The 21619-nt window shown below is 42.1% G+C and overlaps 1 protein-coding gene across 1 annotated transcript; it reads left to right on the plus strand.

The window, feature by feature from the left end:
* The first annotated feature begins 1065 nt into the window (after positions 1-1065).
* naa15b (N-alpha-acetyltransferase 15, NatA auxiliary subunit b) lies at positions 1066-21534 on the plus strand. The gene is given in 21 exon segments (XM_034588099.1): positions 1066-1296; positions 5792-5876; positions 5968-6072; positions 7050-7207; positions 8559-8693; positions 9814-9967; positions 10630-10749; positions 10864-10959; positions 11074-11180; positions 11313-11385; positions 11543-11712; positions 11826-11978; positions 13033-13161; positions 16721-16934; positions 17671-17864; positions 17956-18064; positions 18155-18253; positions 18446-18528; positions 18530-18596; positions 18837-18934; positions 19164-21534. Coding segments are annotated over 21 exon segments (2604 nt in total). The 5' UTR covers positions 1066-1242; the 3' UTR covers positions 19365-21534.
* Positions 21535-21619: the final 85 nt, after the last annotated feature.

Below are 21619 nucleotides of genomic sequence, written 5' to 3' on the forward strand. Positions count from 1 at the left end.
GCCCTCCACACCAACATGTGTGGTTATTTCTTACTTCACTGTGTAGAATGATGCATGTGAAGAGTTTGACACCAGAGGACTGTGTTTAGATTCATCTGCAGCAGGAGGAAAACTTCTCTGAGCCCAATTCAAACCTCAGTTGAAGTTTGTTGTATGTATAATTTGTTACTTTCAAACTCTGCAGTTGTCTTAATCCTGCTCCCCTGAAAGACTGAGGAATTCTTTTGTCCCCCAGCTCATAAGACTCTTCAACACCTCCTAGCAGGGGCCGGGTGATGGTGACTGAATGCTCTCCTTCATTCTTGTGCTTCTGCTGAGCTGTCAGTCACTTACTGGCTCTGTTAGCGCTCTTTTGGACAATTGTACAGTTTGCTGTTATATATTTTCAGGTTTATATATTAGGGAGACTGGGGGCAGTTGCAACAAGTCATCTTCCTTCAATCAGATCCCAGAGCAGTGGTTCCCAAACTAAGGGTTGGGATTGCATTTTTTTGTTGTGATTGTATAAAGAGATAAACATAATAATAGTTCAATTTAACCCCTGAGGTTATGACAGACTAGTCATAGCATCAGTTGCAGCAGGATCATTTATAGAACCACAGGATGTCTTACAACATGTGCACAAAGAAGATGTTTGATAACTGGCTTAAACTGCTGAATGAAATATAAATGTAAAATCAATATCCTCTGGGATAATGGGGGTCCTAAGTCTCTGGCACCATTATTATGGGGGTCGGGACCTCAAACAACATATCCACTTTAAACCCGCCACCCGCCAGGAAGACAGTTTATTTATTGAAACTTATTTTGGAGGCATGAAAGTATATATTTTTTTGTCTGATAATTAGCAGAATTACATAGAAACCACAAAACTTGGTGGAAATATGTTGTGGAAAGATGTGCCCATGGGCCATGGAAGAACCCATTCAATTCTGAATTAGGCGGCAGATCCAGTAGGCAGAGTATTTATTGTCTTTCCACGTGGGGAGGGCTCTCTAACTTTGTCCTCTCCGCTCTGACATGTGCGGAGCGCTGCCGCCGCCATTTTAAACGGTTTCCTGGGTTTCCACCCCCACGTGAGGAGGAAGTTGAGTGCGCCGAGAAAACGGAGCAATCGAGCGGCTGAACCAGGCGGAATCAGGCGATCCAGGGCCACCACTCAGCTCGACTCGTCTGGACTACCCGGGCTAACTTTAGCTACATGTGCTGAGGTCGAGGGGGAAACGGATCCCAACCGCAACGATGCCGACAGTTACTCTGCCGCCGAAAGAGAACGCTCTCTTCAAGAGGATTCTGGTGAGTGGGCCGCCGAGGAGCCGCGGAACCGCAGCTCCGCTCACTGCGAGCGGGCGGCGAGCCGAGAGGTCCGTCGGTGTTTCGCTCAGTGTCGGTGTAGCTGTCCGGCGTTAGCATTAGCCTCGGTTGGCTAGCGAAATGGCATCATTGAATGAGTTAGCTAGCCCGGCCCTGATATGCACTGTCACTGTAACGTCCAGCTGCAGTGGTTGTTGACTTACTGTTGTTATTCTGACTGTGTTTTAATTTCCCTGCTGTAATAAAACATTAGTCCTGGTTTAAACAACCAGACCCGGCTAGTTGGCTGAGACGGGCCTCACCGCTTGTCTAACACAACTTAGCGGTAACGCTAGCTCCCACGATGGCTAACAAGCTAGCTAGTGCAACATTCGTGTTTGGTGTTTTGTCAGCGTCCCTCGCTGTTTGTTATTGTTAATGTTGTGGTACTCGCTTTGCTGTTAGCTGAATGCTAAGCATGTGCATTTAGCTGTGTGTAGCTGCACGTTTGTTATGTGCTACACTTGGTCTATGTTAACCTGCAATCCGAGCTCACAGACTGGCCATTTGACGTTAGCTAATCGGCTAACGCTAGCCGCACACACATCTCAGGTCTAGCAGACTTTAGGTCACTGCCAGTGTTAATCTGTGAGAGTGGGACCTCGGCCTGCTCACACCACCGCCCCCGGTCCGGGTGGGATTAAGTTAAACTGCCAGAGCATGTGTGGAAACCAGGGGTAGTTGGGGAAGCACCGGTGTGACTGTGTCAGCAAATCTGATGTGCTTCAGGCCTGCTCTGCTCTGGCAGCTAGCAACCCACCCATCATCCATCCATCTCTCCCATGTGAGTCCCTGTGTCGCCCCGCTGTCTGTCTGCAGCCTGCACACAGTTTAATGTAGGTCAAAGGAAAGAGTGAATGTCTAAGGTTGGTTTAAATGTCGCTCGCATGTTTTTACAGTGGGACGGAAGGCGAGCTGTCCGTGAACTCAGCGTAGTTTCAACTGCATTGAAACAAGTCTCCCTCTCCTGCTGACATGGGCATGGTTGTTGATGTGTGTTGATAAACATTTCTGCATGTATCTCCTGTCGAGCACTTTCTAGGAACTGCACAATGTGGGATTTGGACAAAGATCAGCTCATTGTCACTAACTGGTTCAGATAAATATTTGATTTTGAAGTAATCTTGAATGTCAGGAGCTCTGCTGGGTGTTAGTGGATGTTTATCAGCCCACTGGCAGAGGACTGGCTTTCATCTGCTCTACCTGTAGCAGGGAAAACAGACCTGTGACTTCTACATGATCTTGAGAAGTTGCTCTGTATTTGCTGCATACCTCAACAGGCACTGCCTTTCCCTGAACTGTTATCAGGACTCACTGTGTGTTTTTACAGATTTCACACTCCACTTTTACAGTTTATCCATAAATAAAACTTAAATTATTGTATATTTCCAGTAGAACATAGTTCTGATTTTGTTCTAACATCACAGAACACTACATTGGTGAATTAAGGCGAAAAACTTTTGCATCATTCAACAGTGCAGACAGGGTGTAGATATTTAAAAGTTTCATGATGTAATCTTTGTCCTAAAAAATCACCAGAAACACTTGATCTTGTCTGGTCTTGTCTGTACTTAAGGAGTCTGAAATATTTGCATCTGGTTGAGGTTATTGTTGTGTGAATGACGATGCCCAAAATAAAATCCCTGCCATGAACCTCTCTGCAGCGGGAAGGTGATATGAGACTTGAAACAGGCTGGAGTTTGGATGTGACCACACCCCTCTTTTATTTTTTTGCTTTCCCAGACCGGGTGCCCAAATGCATTATTAGAAGCTGGCAGTTGTCCAACCTCCGCATGGCAGTGGAGTTGGAAGAGTTTAAATTTAGTTCTTTCAGGGAAAGGGGAGACACTTTTTTCCTCAGTTTTAGCCCAAGCTAAAGTTGGGCCTTGCTCCATTCATTTCATTAAAAGAGCAATTTTCATAAACATCACATTCTTGCTAAAGTTGTCAAATCGAGCTCTCCTAATCTCTCCCTCAGTTATATCATCAAATGATAAAACGGTGTTACAAGTGGACACAATCCTGAAGTTCACTGCAGTCATGTAGACGTAAGACAAAAATATTGCTGCAGGGATAACTTTGAAGAATTATGAAATCCTGACTCAAAGAGTTGCTGGTGCTCAACATGTTGGGGGACAGGAGTAACAGAATGGAAATGAGTCTAACTGTGGTTTGAAGTGTTTTTTCCTAGACTATCTACATGTATTATGCGTAGGCTTGGGTTTCGGATAGCTTAAATATTTTGTTCTGCATAACATGGGCCTGAAACACCTGCGATCACGAATGCCTCAATTTAGCTGAAACCCAACCACAACAGTTTTCCTCATCATTGCCTTCCTTTCTAACATGTCGTAAATGTGGCATCAGCACTTTAGAAAAAGATTTGATATGTTTCCCTGAATGTTTGACCCTGTCGCTTGTTGCAGCGAGCCCGGTGGCTTAGAGCCGCCGCTCTGACACACTCTCTGTAACTCAGGGGGCTGAGTTATTTTGGGTGAGGCAGAGAACATGCTGGATAAGCACAGCTGGTGGTGTTAATGTTGCTAAATTTACATGAAATGTAGGGTGCAGTATTTGTGTCTGTAGTAGCATCAGTATACTTGCATAATGCATGCACGACTTCTTGCTCAAAGTCTAAAAACTTGAAATGTTGAATGCGAATTATAGATTTTGAAGTTTAGTTTTTCAAGTGTTATCAGCATATACAGTTCTTGTTCAGTGGTTTGACTGTTAATGCTACAATGCACATTACAAGACTCTGGTTAATGCTATCTTTTCTCTGTGGGATTTGCAGTGAAGAAAATTCACACCTTCCTTTACAGTGGTTTTCTTTGCTTTTCCATAGAGGAAAGAAGATTTATTACTCAAGACTTAATGCAAAGCTGAGGCATTGTTCCTGCTTGTCAATGTGTAGATCATAGAATAAATCAGGGTAATGATGTGATGCCCTGGAGCAAATATTTACACACGTTCACAAACTACTTTGTCGTGTTGTAGTTTGTTATAATTCCTTCTAGTTTAGATTCTGCGTCTGGAACGAAATGGCTGTTCATAAATCAGAAGGTTGTCCCATTGATACAGATATAGCTGGTTGTGTGTCTCTTAGTGTGTATCCATTAGCTCCTTACACCACTGAGCAGATGGTCATCTAACACATGCAACTGTTTTGCGCCAGCATGCACAATTTTGCTGCACATTGTCCTTCATATGTACACTTTACTTAGAGTGCTTTATGTACATGTACATGAACGAACTGACAGGACGTAGGACATGTTTCCTGTGTCCTCCAGCCCTATGTCTCAGTGAATGGTTTGATCCTTCACTTGGCTCAGCAGTGAATTACTTGTAATTTCATAAGCGACCTTGGCTCCCGCATGTTAAGTTGACATCATCTTTTTTCACCATTAGTGAAGTCAGTGGTGGCACAAGGGAAGGCCATCTGCCACCATAACCCGCTCTCTCTCTCACTCTCACACACACACTATCTCCCATGGCTGTCGGTCATCAGCTTATAAAGAGTGATGGTGGTGTTTATGTACTATTTACTGTGCATACCTAAATATAACTTTAGGACAAAATGCCGGTAATCCCTTAAGCTTTGATCTCTGAGGTAGTCTAATATTTTGTCTTTTATCCTGATAAGAATGTTTCAACATTAATCTTGGTTATGTGAAAAGCATATTTAATATTTGTATGAATAGTCTGTCTGTAGTATTGGTCTGTCACAGTGATAACTCAGGCAGTTTTAATCTAGTTTGGATTAAACACGACAAGTTGATTTGAGTGAAGGGTCTGTCAAAGGTCACGGTCACAGCATTGCATCAAAGTTTTAGCTTAATGTTAATGTATGAACGATTTTTTACACTTTCCTCAATTGCTGCAACCCACTTGCCCATACAATATACTTATCAGGTCTCCTTTTTACTGTGGCATTCATCATTTTGTAATTCAATAAAGTTAGAACTTGATATTTACACATTTTAACAATGATGCCCATATTGATTATGTAAGACTACATGCAGAATCTCTGAGTATATTTCTAGTTTGTTGCTTTTGTGCAGTAAGATTTGGGAGACTTCAGCTAACGTTCTTCTAATCTGAGTTTGTGATCAGAACTTTAAAGTCGTGACTTGTGTTTTTGTTTTTTAAGGTCATTTAATTTCCCTATACAAGTTTTAGTTTGAATTTGAACTTCTTGCCTTGAGGCCCTTCCCTGTGTTCCACCAGCGTGGATCTCAAAATGTGGAATAAAGGCCTGCGTCATTTTCTCAATTTCTGTCATGTACAGTAGAGTAATCAAGTGGATCCTGCTGAAGTGAGCTTGTTGGTATAAGTCAGGACAATGCTGTGAACGCCAACATGAGTGTTACACTTTGTTCTCTCTGAATCATCCCTCTCTCTTGGACTAATATTATTTGTCTCTCCTTCCCTTTGACAGCGATGTTACGAACACAAACAGTACCGAAACGGGCTCAAGTTCTGCAAACAAATCCTGTCCAACCCCAAGTTCGCAGAGCATGGAGGTAAGCAGCAGAAGTTTGGATGTATAGAAAATGTGTTCTTTTCATTCTCTGTATCCCTAAGTGTTTTGTGTTCCTGTGTCTTCTTTTTCAGAGACCCTGGCAATGAAGGGCTTGACCCTTAACTGTCTGGGGAAGAAGGAAGAGGCCTACGACCTGGTGAGAAGAGGCCTGCGCAATGACCTCCGGAGCCACGTCTGTATCCTTGCACAGAGACGGATCATGTGTGTTGGTGAAGGAGATATGCTCTAAGTTGTAGAAGTTGTTCTTCGAATTTTCTGCAGCGTCTTTTTGTAAAATTGGTGAACGTGTGTGTAATAGATTCCACAGGACCTTGAGCTGCTGCACATTGTAGAGGAGCTCTTGTCTCCGTGCAGCACAATCATATTCTCCCTCTTCTGCTCTTCTTCTGTCTCTCTCTTACTCCCAGGCCAGAGAGACATCTGTACACATTTCCAGTCAATAATGCCAGCTCCCCGAGCTCTGTCTAAAGTCAACCTATAGTATTTCTGAGCAGACACACTGCTGAGTCTGTCATGTATAGTTGTAACATTAGAATTAATTTGTTTTTGGTCATATCTAATCAGTGGCTCTTTTTTTTTTTCATGGTCATTACTGAATTTGGGAACCATCTAAAATCAACAATGACTATTTGGTCCACTAATTTATTCAAATAATTTAACGATTGGCCACTGCATTTTTTTAAATTTGAAACTACCGGTATGATAGAAGTCCATTAGTTTGTCTCTGTAATCGGTCAGTGTAATTGAATGATAGCTTTATCATTCGCTTATCATTTTCTCATGTCTCACCCTGCCTCAATTTTCTATTATGTTGAAGATAAAGTTAAATAAAAATCTGTTAGCTGTGTCCACAATCTTTAATGTATATATACGCTTAGTAACACTGTGGGGGTGTAGTTCAGCAGTTTATTAAACCTAATTAAATTGTTTGTTCGAAGAATGAGTTGTAGTTTCTAAAGAATCGTCATTGTTGATCCTGGACTTAATTTTCTCTTTGGGATCAATACACAAGCAACAGTGAGCATGTGTTGACACAACTTTATTGAAATTGGACCAACCCAAACATGACCTCCCTTCTAATATTAGTTTGATAACATCAGATTGTATGGACTGTCTTTGTGTGTGTGTTATGTTCCTTAACTTCCTGTCCCAGGCTGGCACGTTTATGGCCTACTGCAGCGCTCGGATAAGAAGTACGATGAGGCCATCAAGTGTTACCGCAACGCTCTGAAGTGGGACAAGGACAACCTGCAGATCCTGCGAGACCTGTCTCTGCTTCAGATCCAGATGCGAGACCTGGAGGGCTACAGGGTGAGCACTGAATGAGGGTCTCTGAATGAAAGTGTTGGATTTGGATGGTCAATACATCTGTGGTATCCTTTATGTTGCTATAAAGCAAATGAAAGGCAACAGCACATTGTCAGCCACAGAGGGACACCTCTAGATTCTAAAACCCAACTGTGAAAAGAAGATTTTACAAATATGGCAACTTTTCTTTTTAATACAAGAACAAAACAGACTGTGGCTGAAGAACTTTCCTGAATTCACACATTCCCATCGGTCGCTGTGACTGGTGCAAGGCACAGTATGGCTCTGATTTGGAAAGGATGCAGATATCAGGTTTCAGTCAGTCATCACAATTTAGAACAGCTCTCATGGGACACGGCCTGTGATTTAGATGTTTATTTAGTGTGAGGTGGGAAACGGCAACATGAAAGTCTGGTTGAAAGGATTAAAGATATGGATGAGAGAGGGAGAAGGGAGGGGCTCTGAGTCACACTGTATTAGACTTGCAATATTCTGGTGTCAATACCATGAATCAGCAAAACCTTGCGCTGCCAACCGTCGTCCCACTTTTCCCTGTTTGTCTGCCCCGCTACACGTTTTCAGTCCGTTAGGCTACATATCAGAGAGGGGTTACACAGACAGGACAGGAGTGAAGTTTAATCATTTCTCACAACATTGCAGCAGGACTGTGGGGTGGGGGTGTTGCAGTAGATCAGTTTCCTTCTGTACATCTGGCACTCGACTTTTTGGGGATCATCTTAACAAAACTGGGACTTCACATCTTGCTTATCTTGTCGTAATTTATGAGCATGTCGCATGTACTCGCGCTGGTAACACTAGATAGCACTGTTACACACAACTATTACTATATCAAAAATTTCCTTTTGTGAGAATAAATGATGATTAATAATGATGCAGAATATTGGAATACTATTTCTTATTGGGCTATCATGGGCTATTCAAACTAGAATGCCACTCAAAAGAGCACATACCTCCTCCAACAGTCCCCTTAAATTCAGTCAAGCTGCACCAACACACTCATAGATATGTGCCTGATTTTCTTTAAGTCAATATCCATCAAAACACCCCTTTCTCCACAGTTATCACATCCTTCCAAGTTTAATGGGAATCCATCCAGTACTTTTTGCGTACATTCATGATTGCATCAAACAAACCAACAAATAAATGGACAGGGGTGAAAACATAACCTACTTGGCAGAGGTAACAATAATAAATACAATTACAACCTTCAAATACTGATTTGGAAGACAGTGACCATGGTAACAGTTGAAGCTTTGAGGCATTTGGGGCAGCCCTAGTAGTTTCTGATGTTCAACATGGCTAAACTAAAACTCTGTCTTCATTCTTTCTTTAGGAGACACGGTACCAGCTGTTGCAGCTGCGTCCAGCCCAGCGGGCTTCCTGGATTGGCTATGCCATCGCCTATCACCTCCTGGAAGACTACGAGATGGCTGCAAAGATTATTGAGGAGTTCAGGAAAACACAACAGGTTAGACACAATCAAGGTTTAGCACTTAGAGAGAGTCAATATCCTTTTCATCCTTCATGTTGTGTCAGAACTGAAAAACTGGTTTAACAAAGGGCCATGAATATGGAGTATACTGCAGACACTGCAGTGTAAAATGAGTAACAGAACTGTTCACATTTCTTGTTGTGTCGTAGGTGTCTGACTATCTGATCGATGCATCAGTTACAGTGCTTTGTGGCCAGTCAGGTTTCCTCTTAAATATGGGTGTGCATCGCTCTCAACCACAGCAGAGCTCTGGCTCACTCTGTCTCTTTCTCTAGTGTGACCCTGATAAGACCAGTCTGCTTCCTGCCTCTGTCACATCTGCGTAATACAACAAGCTGGTGTGACAAGGCAAATGCACATATTCTCAGAAGAATTATGCAGAATTTACTGAACAGAAAAAATACCCAGTAGCTCCAGTAATTTCTCAGTTTGTCTCATACACAGTGTCAACCACTCTGACGCCACTGTCAGTCATTCAGCCCTTTATATTATTCTAATGGCAATTTAATAATTTGGGCTTTATAAGCACTCTGATCACTTCTATCAAGAAGTCACCACGGTCTATTATCTAAGTCATCATCCCTTTATAAAAACATCCTTCATACCAACACAGTAATAATCTGACCAACATCTCTCAATGTATTTTAATGATCAGTTATGTCAACTGCGTGGAGGATTAATTTATCTAGGAAAAAACCTTACATACAGAAAATGAACTCAAGACCAAAACAGGTACACCCCTCCCTTCATGACTCCACCTCCCACATTCATGCACAAGTATTGCCACGGTGAACCAGTGATCTCAACAAGTTGGAATTAGCCAGCACAGATATAAGCAAATGGGAAAATGAGAGCAACCTCTTTATCCCTTTCAGCTCTTGATGGTCTCTCTACAATTGAAACACCTCTCCGATGCTCATGCGGGTCTTCGCCCTTTCAGTATTTCCTTATATTCTTTGGATTAGCTGTAGCTCTATCCTCCCTCTATCCCTTTCTCTCTCCTATATCTGCATGACACACAGCCATTATGTTACCTGATAAACAAAGCCAACAAAAAAAACGTAACTCTGTTTACTCTTTCATGTTGTCTGTCCAGACGTCTCCAGACAAAGTGGACTACGAGTACAGCGAGCTGCTGCTGTACCAGAACCAGGTGCTGAGGGAAGCTGGTCTGTACAAGGAGGCACTCGAGCATCTGTCCAACTATGAGAAGCAGATCTGCGACAAACTGGCAGTGGAGGAGACACGAGGTGGGTCGCTGTGCTTCACATGCACTCCATTAAAGCCAGAATCTGTTATGCTCCTTATTTGTAATTTTTAATCACATAGACCAAAGAAACTATAGTTACTCCGGTATAAATGTGTTCACCCTTTTAAAAGATCCTTGAATATAATTTAAAGTCCAGTGTGTAAGGTTTAGATACAATCAACTGAATACCCCCGCCTCAACCTCCCCTTCCGGCATGGAGGGGAACCTGCTGTGACCTTCAGGTAACGTAAACATGTGAAAGGCCTTCTTGTTTGGTTTGTCCATTCTGGGCTACTGTAGGTAAGTGGACCAGATCCTGACGTAGATATAAAGGGCTGATTTCAAGGTACCAAAACCAGGTCGACTCCTAGTTTCAGGTGATTATACACATAATGATGAATGTTATATTTCATCTACCCCTAAATCTTACACACTGGACCTTGTTAAGCTAAAGTAAATGGCTTAATGTTACCTTTTGTACATGGTGTGAGATGTATTTACCTTTTGCTCTGCACCAGTTTACACTAGTAGAGTGGTGACACTGAGGTGAGGTTGGCCAAATCTTTTACGGTTTCAGTTGGTTAATTTTAGTTCCAACAGGTGAATGTGAGCATCTTCTAACAAGTGTGCTGTGACACTAGAGCTCTTCTCTTGCTTCTGTAGGTGAGGTGCTGTTGAAGTTGGGGCGTCTGGAAGAAGCAACAGAAGTTTACCGTCGACTGCAGGAGAGGAACCCAGAAAACTGGGCCTATTACAGAGGCCTGGAGAATGCTTTGAAACCAGGTATGATACATTTCTCTTTTTCAAATCACCTTTTCCTCACTGACAATTGAAATGTCCTTTTATATAAAAAAGGCACAACTGTCGACACTAAGCTGAATTTTCATGTTTTTTCAGGCAGCGTAGAGGAACGACAAAAGATCTATGAGGATGCCTGGGAGAAGTTTCCGAAAGGACTGGTTCCTCGCCGGCTGCCCCTAAACTTTCTTGCTGGTGTGACTAATAATACATCTCTGTTAGCTAAACCTCAGTTAAAATTTCACACCATGTGTTCAGAAATTAACCCTAAATTACGGGTCCTCTCCCGCTCACCCTGTTTGTCTGCAGGAGAGAAGTTCAGAGAGTGTCTGGACAGGTATCTGAGGATGAACTTCAGCAAAGGCTGTCCGCCCGTCTTCACCACACTCAAATCACTGTACAAAGACAAAGAAAAGGTGTGCCCTTCACATAAAGCCATCTTATAAAATGCGCTGAAGGAAGGGAGGAACAGATACTAGTTTAACAGATATGATGCATTCTTCCACTGCAGCTGAGGTATCTTAACTTTGTCATCTTTCTCTTTGCAGGTGTCAATAATAGAGGAGTTGGTTGTCAGCTTTGAAACCACATTAAAAAGCTGTAGAATGTTCAGTGTGAACGGTGAGAAAACATAAAAATACCAATGATGAACCAATGATATTCAGTGTATATGTATTGTAATGTGCATATTTGAAATTCCTGAACACACTTTTAGCTGTTGTAGTCTTTTGTTTACAAGGTAAAGACAAACTTAGAGAATCTGTTTGCACTGTTGCAGATGATGGAAAGGAGGAGCCACCAACCACTTTGCTCTGGGTGCAGTACTTCCTTGCACAGCACTATGACATGATTGGTCAGCAGACACTGTCTTTAGAATACATCAACGCAGCCATCGAGAGCACGCCGACGCTCATCGAACTCTTCCTTATCAAAGCCAAGATTTACAAGGTAACACATCCTGCATATTTGTGTGTTTGTTTACTGTTGCATTTGTAACTGAGAAACGTTCTTGGCTTCTGGCTTGAGTCACAACTGTTGTGGTGACCTTTTCCCTCCCACAGCATGCTGGCAACATTAGAGAGGCCGCTCAGTGGATGGATGAGGCCCAGGCTCTGGACACCGCTGACAGATTCATCAACTCCAAGTGTGCCAAGTACATGCTGAAAGCTGGCATGATCAAAGAGGCTGAGGAAATGTGTTCCAAGTTCACACGGGTGAGAAAAACTACACAAAAGTACACACTAACAGCTGACGAGCCAAGCAAAACGTCTGAAAACAAAAGTTACACGTTAAAAGGAAACCTTGAGTCTCATGGTACACTGTCCTAGAAACATTAATGAGGCTATGATTTAAACAGGTGTACACACAAAATGACTTCTGTATTAACAGAGCAACTCATTTACATTATATACTATTACAATCACATCAAGACCCCAGGTTAAAAAGAGCTTCAGTTTCATATAGTGTGTCTGAAGTACAAATGGCGTCTCTGTTTCCTGTGTGGGTGTTTGTTTACTAAAGGAACTGTAGGCTGAGCTGAGTTGGTTAAAAAACAAATGAATACTGGATTATAGGGACTGTTTTAAGCTTCACACAATTCCCCTGTAAGAAAAGTATCCACTACAATCTGCTCCAGCTTAAAGTACCACAAAAGAATGTTGTTTTCTTTCTTCTTTAAATTATAATGAATTCATTGTAACATGGTTTTAGGTAGAGTTATGGTACCAAGCTATGTTGTGATATACAACAAAAACTTGTGTTTTTCAAAAAGATCTGTTATATTCTCAATAAAGAGATAGTTCAATGAAAATTCACTCATCTACTCACCACTATGCCGATTGAGGAGTGGGTGAAGTGTTTGAGTCCACAAAACACTTCAGAAGTATTTGGGGTAAACAGTGTTGCAGCCAAAGTGACCCCTTCTTCAGACGTGAGGCATGCTATGTTTTATTATGTCTGAAGAAGGGGTCACCTTGGCTACAACATTGTTTACCCCTTAGACTCCTTAAGTGTCTTTATGGACTCAAACACGTTGAACTTTCCCTTTTTAAAATCTATAACTAGAGTATGTTCTGAAATAAGAAGCTGTGTCTGCAAATAACATCAATCATTGTGAACCTGAGCAAGTCTGGTCATGATTATCAACAGAACTCTACACATGAAAGATAATAATGGCTTGGTTATAAATGTCAAAATAATTAGTTGATATAATAATTTAAATGTCATTTGCTGTGCTCATCGATGTGTTTTTGTTTTCACTTTATCTAGGAGGGAGCATCAGCGGTGGAGAATCTGAATGAGATGCAGTGTATGTGGTTCCAGACGGAGTGTGCACTCGCCTACAAGGGTATGAACAAGTTTGGGGAGGCTCTCAAGAAGTGCCACGAGATCGAAAGGGTGAGTCCTTCCCATCTGTCATCATAATCTAGTCTTCCTGCGCACTCAAAGAATTTCCATATCGTAAAAAAGTTTATTTTAATCTAATGTATATTCTAGATTCATTGCACACATTGCCTTTTTTTCATTTTGATCATTACCGCTTTGAGCTTATGAAAATCAAAAATGTAGTTTCTCCAAATATTCAAATATTTCTTAAGAATAATCAAAGGATTTACAATACCTAAATGTCCAACTTCTGAAAATTATGTTCATTTATGCACTCAATACTTGGTTGGGGCTCGTTTAGCAAAAATTACTCCATCATTGTGATGTGGTTTGGACCCATGATTTTGGTTGCGTCTACTGAAGTAGACCAAGAGATACAAGGGTTCCCGCTGCTCCTTTAAAAAGTCTTAAGTCAAAATCAAGGAAGTTGGGTTAGGGATAACCCCATAAATTGGCTGCAAAGTATTAAATTACAGGCAGTGCTCTCTCTCCTCTGTGGTCATCCTTCTGGACCTTTCTGCTGCGTTTGGCACAGTGAACCACCAGGGGCCTCATTTATAAAACAGTGCGTGGGATTCATACAAATAGTGTACGTGCGCACAAAAAAAAATCAGATTTATAAAACTGTGCGCACACACACCTGAACGCAATGTTCATTATATATATCACAGTCCACATGGAAACGTTCGTACTTGGATCTGCCTCATGCCCCGTCCTCTACACGCCCACATTCAACCATAAATGATCTATGCAAAGCACCTCATGAATATTAAATTATGCTGCTGACCAATGGCTTTCCATGGTGAATCATGATAGTCACGGCATCAAGCGATGAGAAAAGGAAGCGAAACTCTCTGACACTGACATCAATGTGTTTGTTAGTAAGTTGGAGGTGAAGAGCGATTTAATGGGACAGCGGTGATGTCATTATTATTTCATATGCTTGTGTTTGTACTGGCATGGTTCGGTTCTGTCTGTCGATCTAATACTGGACTCAGTTCCGCACAAAGATCACAGATCTATAGAATCTATATCAGCTGATAATCATCATCATCATGGGATAAAAAATCTTTATGATCGCTGAACCCTCGTTTCCTCCTCATCCTTCCATTCGCGTGCATCCATCACGCAGCATTACGCACCAGTTTCACCAGAGTATTTATATATTTAGAGCAATCGGACCGATCACTACATACATCAGTGGGATCCTAACCTCCACTCTGGGATATTATTTGGAAATAGAAGTTTGAAAGTGAATAGTTTTTCTTTATTTTGTATTATTTTTCTGATGGCAGTCACGTTCACTGCAGCGATTTTACTCACACTCGTCCTTGGCCTGAACGTAATTTGCTGTAAGTTGTTTTATATCTTTTTCGAAAGAAGGTTCGTATGGAGCAGTTACGTCGCTAGGGTTGTGCGATATATATCATCTACGATAATATAGTAATTGTTGTTTTAACGATGTGTGAGCTCACGTTATCGAGATAATGATGATCCATGCGCCACGCGTTCACACTCTGCATGTCAATGAATTTGGCCGATCAGATGGAGGCCTGCTACCCTAAATGATAAATGAAAGACATTCAGATCATTGACGGGTTTGTCCGTCAGTGAATCATTGTCGGAAGAAGATCATAAGAAGAGAAAACAGTCGCTCGGTCAAATCTCGCTCCGCCTCCTCCGACTAAATTCTACTGTGGAAACTTCTAGTGATCAGGTTGGTCCCGGGTCAGATTCATCAATATGAGCGGTTGATTATATTAAAGAATTATGAAACTTATTTATGATCACAGAACCTGAGGGAAGTAACAGATGATCGATTCTTTTATTGATGACTTAAATCTTTCTTCAGAGCAGCGCATTCAGCATGGCTCCCTGGTGTCTGCCCCGGACTTGCTGGTGCTGCGGACGGGCTGTGGAGCTGTTGGTGGTCTCTGTCATATCGTCATCGCGATATTAAACAACGTTATCGCATGTTTTCCTAATATCGCTCACCCTTATTTGTCGCACAAGCATAACTAAAGCTGTTGGTGACTCCGTTTCAAGGGTTAAGATAACCCTCAAAAACAAGGGGGAGGGGTAGGGAGAAGGGGTGAAATGGGATTGGGCCCAACTCTCTCGGCTCTGTTATTCACTCAAACAGATTTCCCTACCACAGCTACGCAGATGACACCCAACTAATTCTCTCTTTTCCCCAGTCTGAAACACAGATAGCAGCACGAATCTCTGCCTGTCTGACTGACATCTCTCAGTGGATGTCCGCACACCACATAAAAATCAACCTTGACAAGACCGAGCTACTTTTCCTTCCAGGGCGAGGGCTCTCCCACCCATGACCTGACTATCACCAGTCAACTCCCCCTTACTGCCAACATAGCTGCAACAACCAGATCATTCAGATACATGCTGCACAGCATCAGGGGAATATGCCCCCTTCTCACTCAGAAGGCGGCACAGATTCTGGTCCAGGCTCTTGTCATCTCACGCCCAGACTACTTCATCTCCCTCCTGGCTGGTCTACCTGCTAGAGCCATCCAAACCTGCAGCTTATCAGCAGCTCGACTAGTCTTCAACCCTAAGTTCACTCACACTACACCGCCCCTCCGCTCCAATCACTGGTTACCAGTGGCTGCCCGTTTCCACTTCAAGACACTAGTACTTGCGTACCGTGCTGCGAAACTGATCGGGCCCAGTCTACATCCAGGACATGGTCAAACCTTACACCATGGCCCGTCCACTCCGCTCTGCATGGCCAATCGGCTTGTTGCTCCCTCAGTGCGAGCTACCCACTCAACAAAATCACGACTGTTTGCTGTCCTGGCTCCAAAATGGTAAAACGAGCTACCCATGGACATCAGGACAGCAGAAAGTCTACACATCTTCCGCCGCAGACTAAAAACCCATTTCTTCCAACTACACCTTGGTTAAGAAGATGATGTTTAATAACCATCGTCCACTCTTATGATGAGAAAAAAATATTATTTAATAGAAAAGTTAATTGCACTTATATATAGCACTTACATTTAGCACTTTACTGTATTTACATGATTCTTGCTGTTCTGGGTTTGTACCCTCATGGTTTAATGCACTTATTGGAAGTCGCTTTGGATGAAAGCGTCAGCTAAATGATATGTAAACTTTAGCCCTGAGACACTGCCAGTTTTTATTTTTCTAATCTAAATGATAAACAATATTAGTTTTTATTATTTTAAAGGCATCATCTAACTAGTTATATTATACAAAACAAAAACTAAATAAACAAATGTTTAACTATTAAACACTTAAGAAAACAGTAAATAGCTCCAACAGTCAATGTTATTATTCTGCTATCTTAAGCTTCTATGAGCTAATATCAAAGAAATATTTACACTTTCCTCAACTGACAGAAGAAAAATATAACTTTTTTTTTTTAAAGAAACATTTTCATGCTATTCTGATTTTATTTTATTTTTTTAGATGCGCCTGTAATTACACATGTTGCAACAAGAGTCCTTAACCACTCATGTTAAGTTTTTTATGTGCTGGTTATATCCCGTATGTTTTACAAATTTCCTCCCTCCAATCTCACCAGCATTTTGTGGAGATCACAGACGACCAGTTTGATTTCCACACCTACTGCATGAGGAAGATGACGCTCCGCTCCTACGTGGATTTGCTGAAGCTAGAGGACGTGCTCCGGATGCATCCCTTCTACTACAAGGCAGCCATCTCTGCCATCCAGATCTACCTGAGCCTCCACGACAACCCCCTGACTGACGACAGCAAGGAGCTGCAGGCCGAATCTGGTGAGAGGACAGAGGTCAGGAGATATGTCCTTTGTGTAGGCTGTAAAGTCATCCTACACTAAAGACGTATGTGGCTAATCGGAAAGTGATATTTAACATTAAGTGTTAAGTATACTTTATTAAAGTATTCGAATTTAAATAACTGCAATACTTTTAACAAATTGAAATCGCATAATATATTAAATCTAATCGAACTACATAAATCTAACACTAAATTGCAGTTTCAGTCAGGGTTGTGCTGATGGCTGACAGCCATCATGATGTTGAGCCAAGAAATGATTTGTAAATCCTGCTGGATTGCACCTGTCTCTCGGGGGGGGCAAGTGTATTTGTATCGCAAAACTAAATATTAAAACTTATTCACAGAAGGAAAGTCAGCAAACTCTCCCGTTCTATTCCCAATTATTTTGTTATTAACCCTTTTCCACAAATGTTACAGGCTGCCAGGGCTTTGAAGAGCATGTGTTGCCACCAGTGTAAAGTTTAATGTTAACTAGATACGCGTGGTTATGTTTGTTTCCTGTGAGCAGGGAAACTATTTCAGTACATGGCTCAGGCAACAAAATCTGCATTGTGACTTGGTCCAGTAGGAAACTGCACCGGATTTCGGAACACAACCATAGTCAAATTTGGATTCACATTAGTACATGACCTGAACTGTTTGATCAGTTCCATGCTGTGTTGAATGCTCTGCTGGACAAAGAAAAGCATTAACCCTGTTCTTTCTTGTCTCCAGCGAACCTTTCAGACAAAGAGCTGAAGAAGCTCAGGAACAAGCAGCGGCGAGCCCAGAAGAAGGCCCAGCTGGAGGAGGAGAAGAAGAATGCAGAGAAGGAGAAGTTGCTAAAGAACCAGAAGAAGAAGAAGGAGGATGATGACGAGGAAATCGGAGGGCCCAAAGAGGAGCTTGTTCCTGACAAACTGGTCAAGGTTCGTGTTAGAAGCCTCATGATCCCTTAATCTGTTGAGGTCCTGTTGAAAGTTTCATGATTTAAAATTATTTTCCTCGTGACCATTACAGGTAGAAAACCCACTGGAAGAAGCAGTTAAGTTCCTGATGCCTCTCAAACACCTGGTGAAAGACAAAATTGACACGCACCTACTGGCCTTTGAGATCTACTTCAGGAAAGGTTGGCACACACTCACTTATTTTAATGTCACTTCACTGTCTTTCTTCAGTTTTCACTGTGTTGGTAATATGTCCCTCACCTTATTTTCAGAAAAATACCTGTTGATGCTTCAGTCTGTGAAAAGAGCGTTGGCAATTGACCCTGATCACCCATGGCTACACCAGTGTTTAGTACGCTTCTTTAAAGGAGGTAAGACGGCGGTTGAACACCACAGTGCCACAGCTGCACCATGTGTAGTAAATCTGCTGTTGGAAACAGTTTTTAACATTGTTTTTTATTATTCATTACTTTTTCTAACTTGTTACTCACTGCCTCCTCTTGTTCCTCCCACCGTTCTTTTCATCTCTCTGTCTTTGTTTTCATCCCCTCCTACGTCTGTAGTCCTCGGAGAGAGTAAGGAGCTGCCAGAGGGGGTCAGGACGGTGCTGAAGCAGGAGATCATCACCCGGCTGTTTGGAGACAGCAAACGCTAAGAGCTTCAACCAGGCCTACCTCACCAAGCACTCCAACTCCATACCCCACCGACTGGCTGGTAAGTCACAAACACACATAATGTCTGATTTGGTGAACAATATACTGAAACAATTAGAAATATCTTAATTTTTGTTCTCAACACAGTGTCTGATTGTTTTTTTTAAATTGTCGAACTTTTTCATTAAACTTATTGTTGGTGCCTCTAAATGTGGTTGATGGAATTTAGCTTTTAGACTTGGTCTTGGATTTTTACACACACTTTCTCTCAGACCTCACTCTTCTCTCCTTCCTGCAGCTGCTGCTAAGATGATGGTGTATCTGGACTCGGCGACAGAAATGAAGGCAGCAGAGTTGGCCACTGCACTAGATGAGTCACTCAACAACAGAACCATACAGGTTAGTATTCATGGAGAGGAATTAGATGACAAGATCATTATTCGGTCATTAAAATGGTGTAGACATTTTTTAATCACCAACTTGAGCTACAAGTTTACCTTTAATGTAAAATGTCTATGTTTGCTTATGATGGGTCAAGAGGAAATAAACTCGGACTATTAAGATTATCAGCCCCCTGAATACATATTTAGTTTTTCTTCATGTTCTGTCCTTTCCTCCCCCCCTTCAGATCTGTACGGAAGCGCTGGAGTGTCTTCGGAGTGGCATCCTAGGCGACTGTAGAGAGCGTTGTGGAAGAGTACCGTGCCGAGGTGTCAACAAGCTTTACCCCTACACGTTAGCTTTCATGCCCCCTGGATACGAGGAGAACACCAAGATCACCAACGGAGATGTTTCCACGGAAACAGAGGAGATAGCCAACGAGATGTGAGCCCAACAGAACAACAGCGGTTGAGAAAAGGAATTGGGCCGAGCACAGAGCCTTGTGGTCGACTGGCAGCCATTTTGTAAAGCCAAACATGGGAAGCTGAAAATGGGTGTTCCTCTTTGGCTCATCTTAATTGGCTCTGACCTGGCATGGCTAGGCTCTCTCCCACATGGTGAAAATCAGGACTGTGTGAGTGTATGTGTGTGTTTGTTGAGAGCGTGTGTGTGTGTGGAAGTTTGTGTGGTTGTGTCATTTTGTGGGAAAGGGGGGGGGGGGGGGGGGGGGGGAGAGGGAGAAAACAGAATTGGTCATTTTTCTTTTTTAATTGAGCTGACAACAATGCTGAATATAAAAACAAATAATAGTTAATGGCAAACTGTTGGACAAACTGTGACACAGACTGTCGGTTTCCTAAGTAACGGTGATGGCAACCACTCGAGTTTGACTCAGCGCTGCTTCAACACACTTCCATCACATACCGTGTTCCCCTTATTTTAAAAGAAAAGCTCATTTAAATGAAAATAGGGCACAACTGTCACTGGGGGAGGAGGGACTGAGGCAAGTGGATCTGATCCCTGACAGATGTGCAGGAGGCTGAGCAGAAGGACTTACTGAGGACCTGACGTAGACACAGAGGACATCAAATGGCCACAGGTGTATCTGTATCTGCTGTGACGCTCCAGTAAACTACAGACCTACAAGTGGCAGAGCAGCGGAGTGTGTAAGGAAGGCTGCAGCATGGAGAGAGAGAGTCCTCACATGAACAGTTTTCTGGTCAGACTGTGCTTCCTTCAATGTTCCTGCTTCAACACAGGATTATCTAATCCTTTGTCTGTTTATTACGGAGCAACTTGTAGCACAAAATGAGAAACTTTAAAGGTCGTGGGTTGTGCTCCATTTCAAATACACTGCTACTCTTTATCTTTGTACGTAGTTCTGAGAGAGTGGGATAGATCTAAGCAATACCGTAGACACCTCCCTATCATTAATGGATCAATGAAGCTCATCATGGGTGATGTTTTTCAACATCTGGTTGATTTGGTTCCACTGGGCCTACTGGCAGTCACTTGAGTTGCTGCTGTCGTCACTAGTAGAAATGGTTTAATCTGCATGAACAGACTGACAAAATCGACGTGGAAACTAGCCTCCAGTGCGTCTTACTTCAGAGGGCTCCAAAGGTCAGGGTTCAGCATCAAAGCCTGCTAACCGACAGTGACACAAGTGAACATGTTACAAGGCGAGGAAAAAGAAAAGCGCCTGAGCATCTGGAATTTATTTTACTACTTCTGTTCTCTCTTTTTTCGCCCCTCCAAAAATCTCTTTTCTTCCCCTTTTTCCTCTAATTTGGGATCTAATGTGAAAGAGGAAATCTGAGATGGTGATGTATGATATCTCTGGAATTTTGTATTAAAACCAAACAAAAGAAACCGTTGTGTAGCCTCTGTTACCCTCACTGAGCTGCAGTGTTCCTGGGTCAGTGACAGAGACTTGTCCTGGCTCAGTTCAGACTGGCAGCATTTCGATTGAGGCTCATCACACAGTTGGTCCTCAGATGTAGCCACTGTATATAAAATGCAGTTTAATAATTCAAATGTTTTGTATTAATAACCGACTCAAAGACGGAGCAGAACTCAACCTGAGCTGATTTATTATTTTTCTCCAAGTTTCTAATATATAAAAATAACAGGTGACTCGTTAGTTATCATGGTGTAAATTATTTTGATATTTTTGTTCTCTTAAGTCATTTTTTTGTTTACAACATATTCTAGGATAAAGACAAAGATCACTTGTGTGACCGAACAGATTTAGCATTTTACTGCTCTCGTATCTTCCACAAACAGACTCTTCGTAGAAAAAAATTATATTTTTTAAAACTCATTTTCTGTCATTGCAAAGTACATGCATGACCTGGAAAAACCCGCTCCTTCAATATTTCACTCGCGTGTCAGAATGACGTTTACTGGCCTGTTTAACCTGATCTTTAATAATTCTCATAGTCTGAGTCTGAGGATAAAGGTAAAGGCTCCTTTTTTTATTTTTATTTTAAACCAGAATTGTACTAACCAGCTTCGATCTGCTGTCATCTGTTCAGACTGGGTTTCCTGCTCTCATGTTTTGTGTCTACACTGGCGAACATCCCAAAATGTCATAACAATAAAAATCCACTTGTGGATCATTGTTTCAACAGGTGTTCATCCTTTGTCAGAAACTATTGTCCACATGTGCACAGAAGCTTTGTATATTATCTGAAATTAAGA

The sequence above is a fragment of the Hippoglossus hippoglossus genome, chromosome 1 (assembly GCF_009819705.1).
Source record: "Hippoglossus hippoglossus isolate fHipHip1 chromosome 1, fHipHip1.pri, whole genome shotgun sequence".
In the NCBI taxonomy this organism is placed as follows: Eukaryota; Metazoa; Chordata; class Actinopteri; order Pleuronectiformes; family Pleuronectidae; genus Hippoglossus; species Hippoglossus hippoglossus.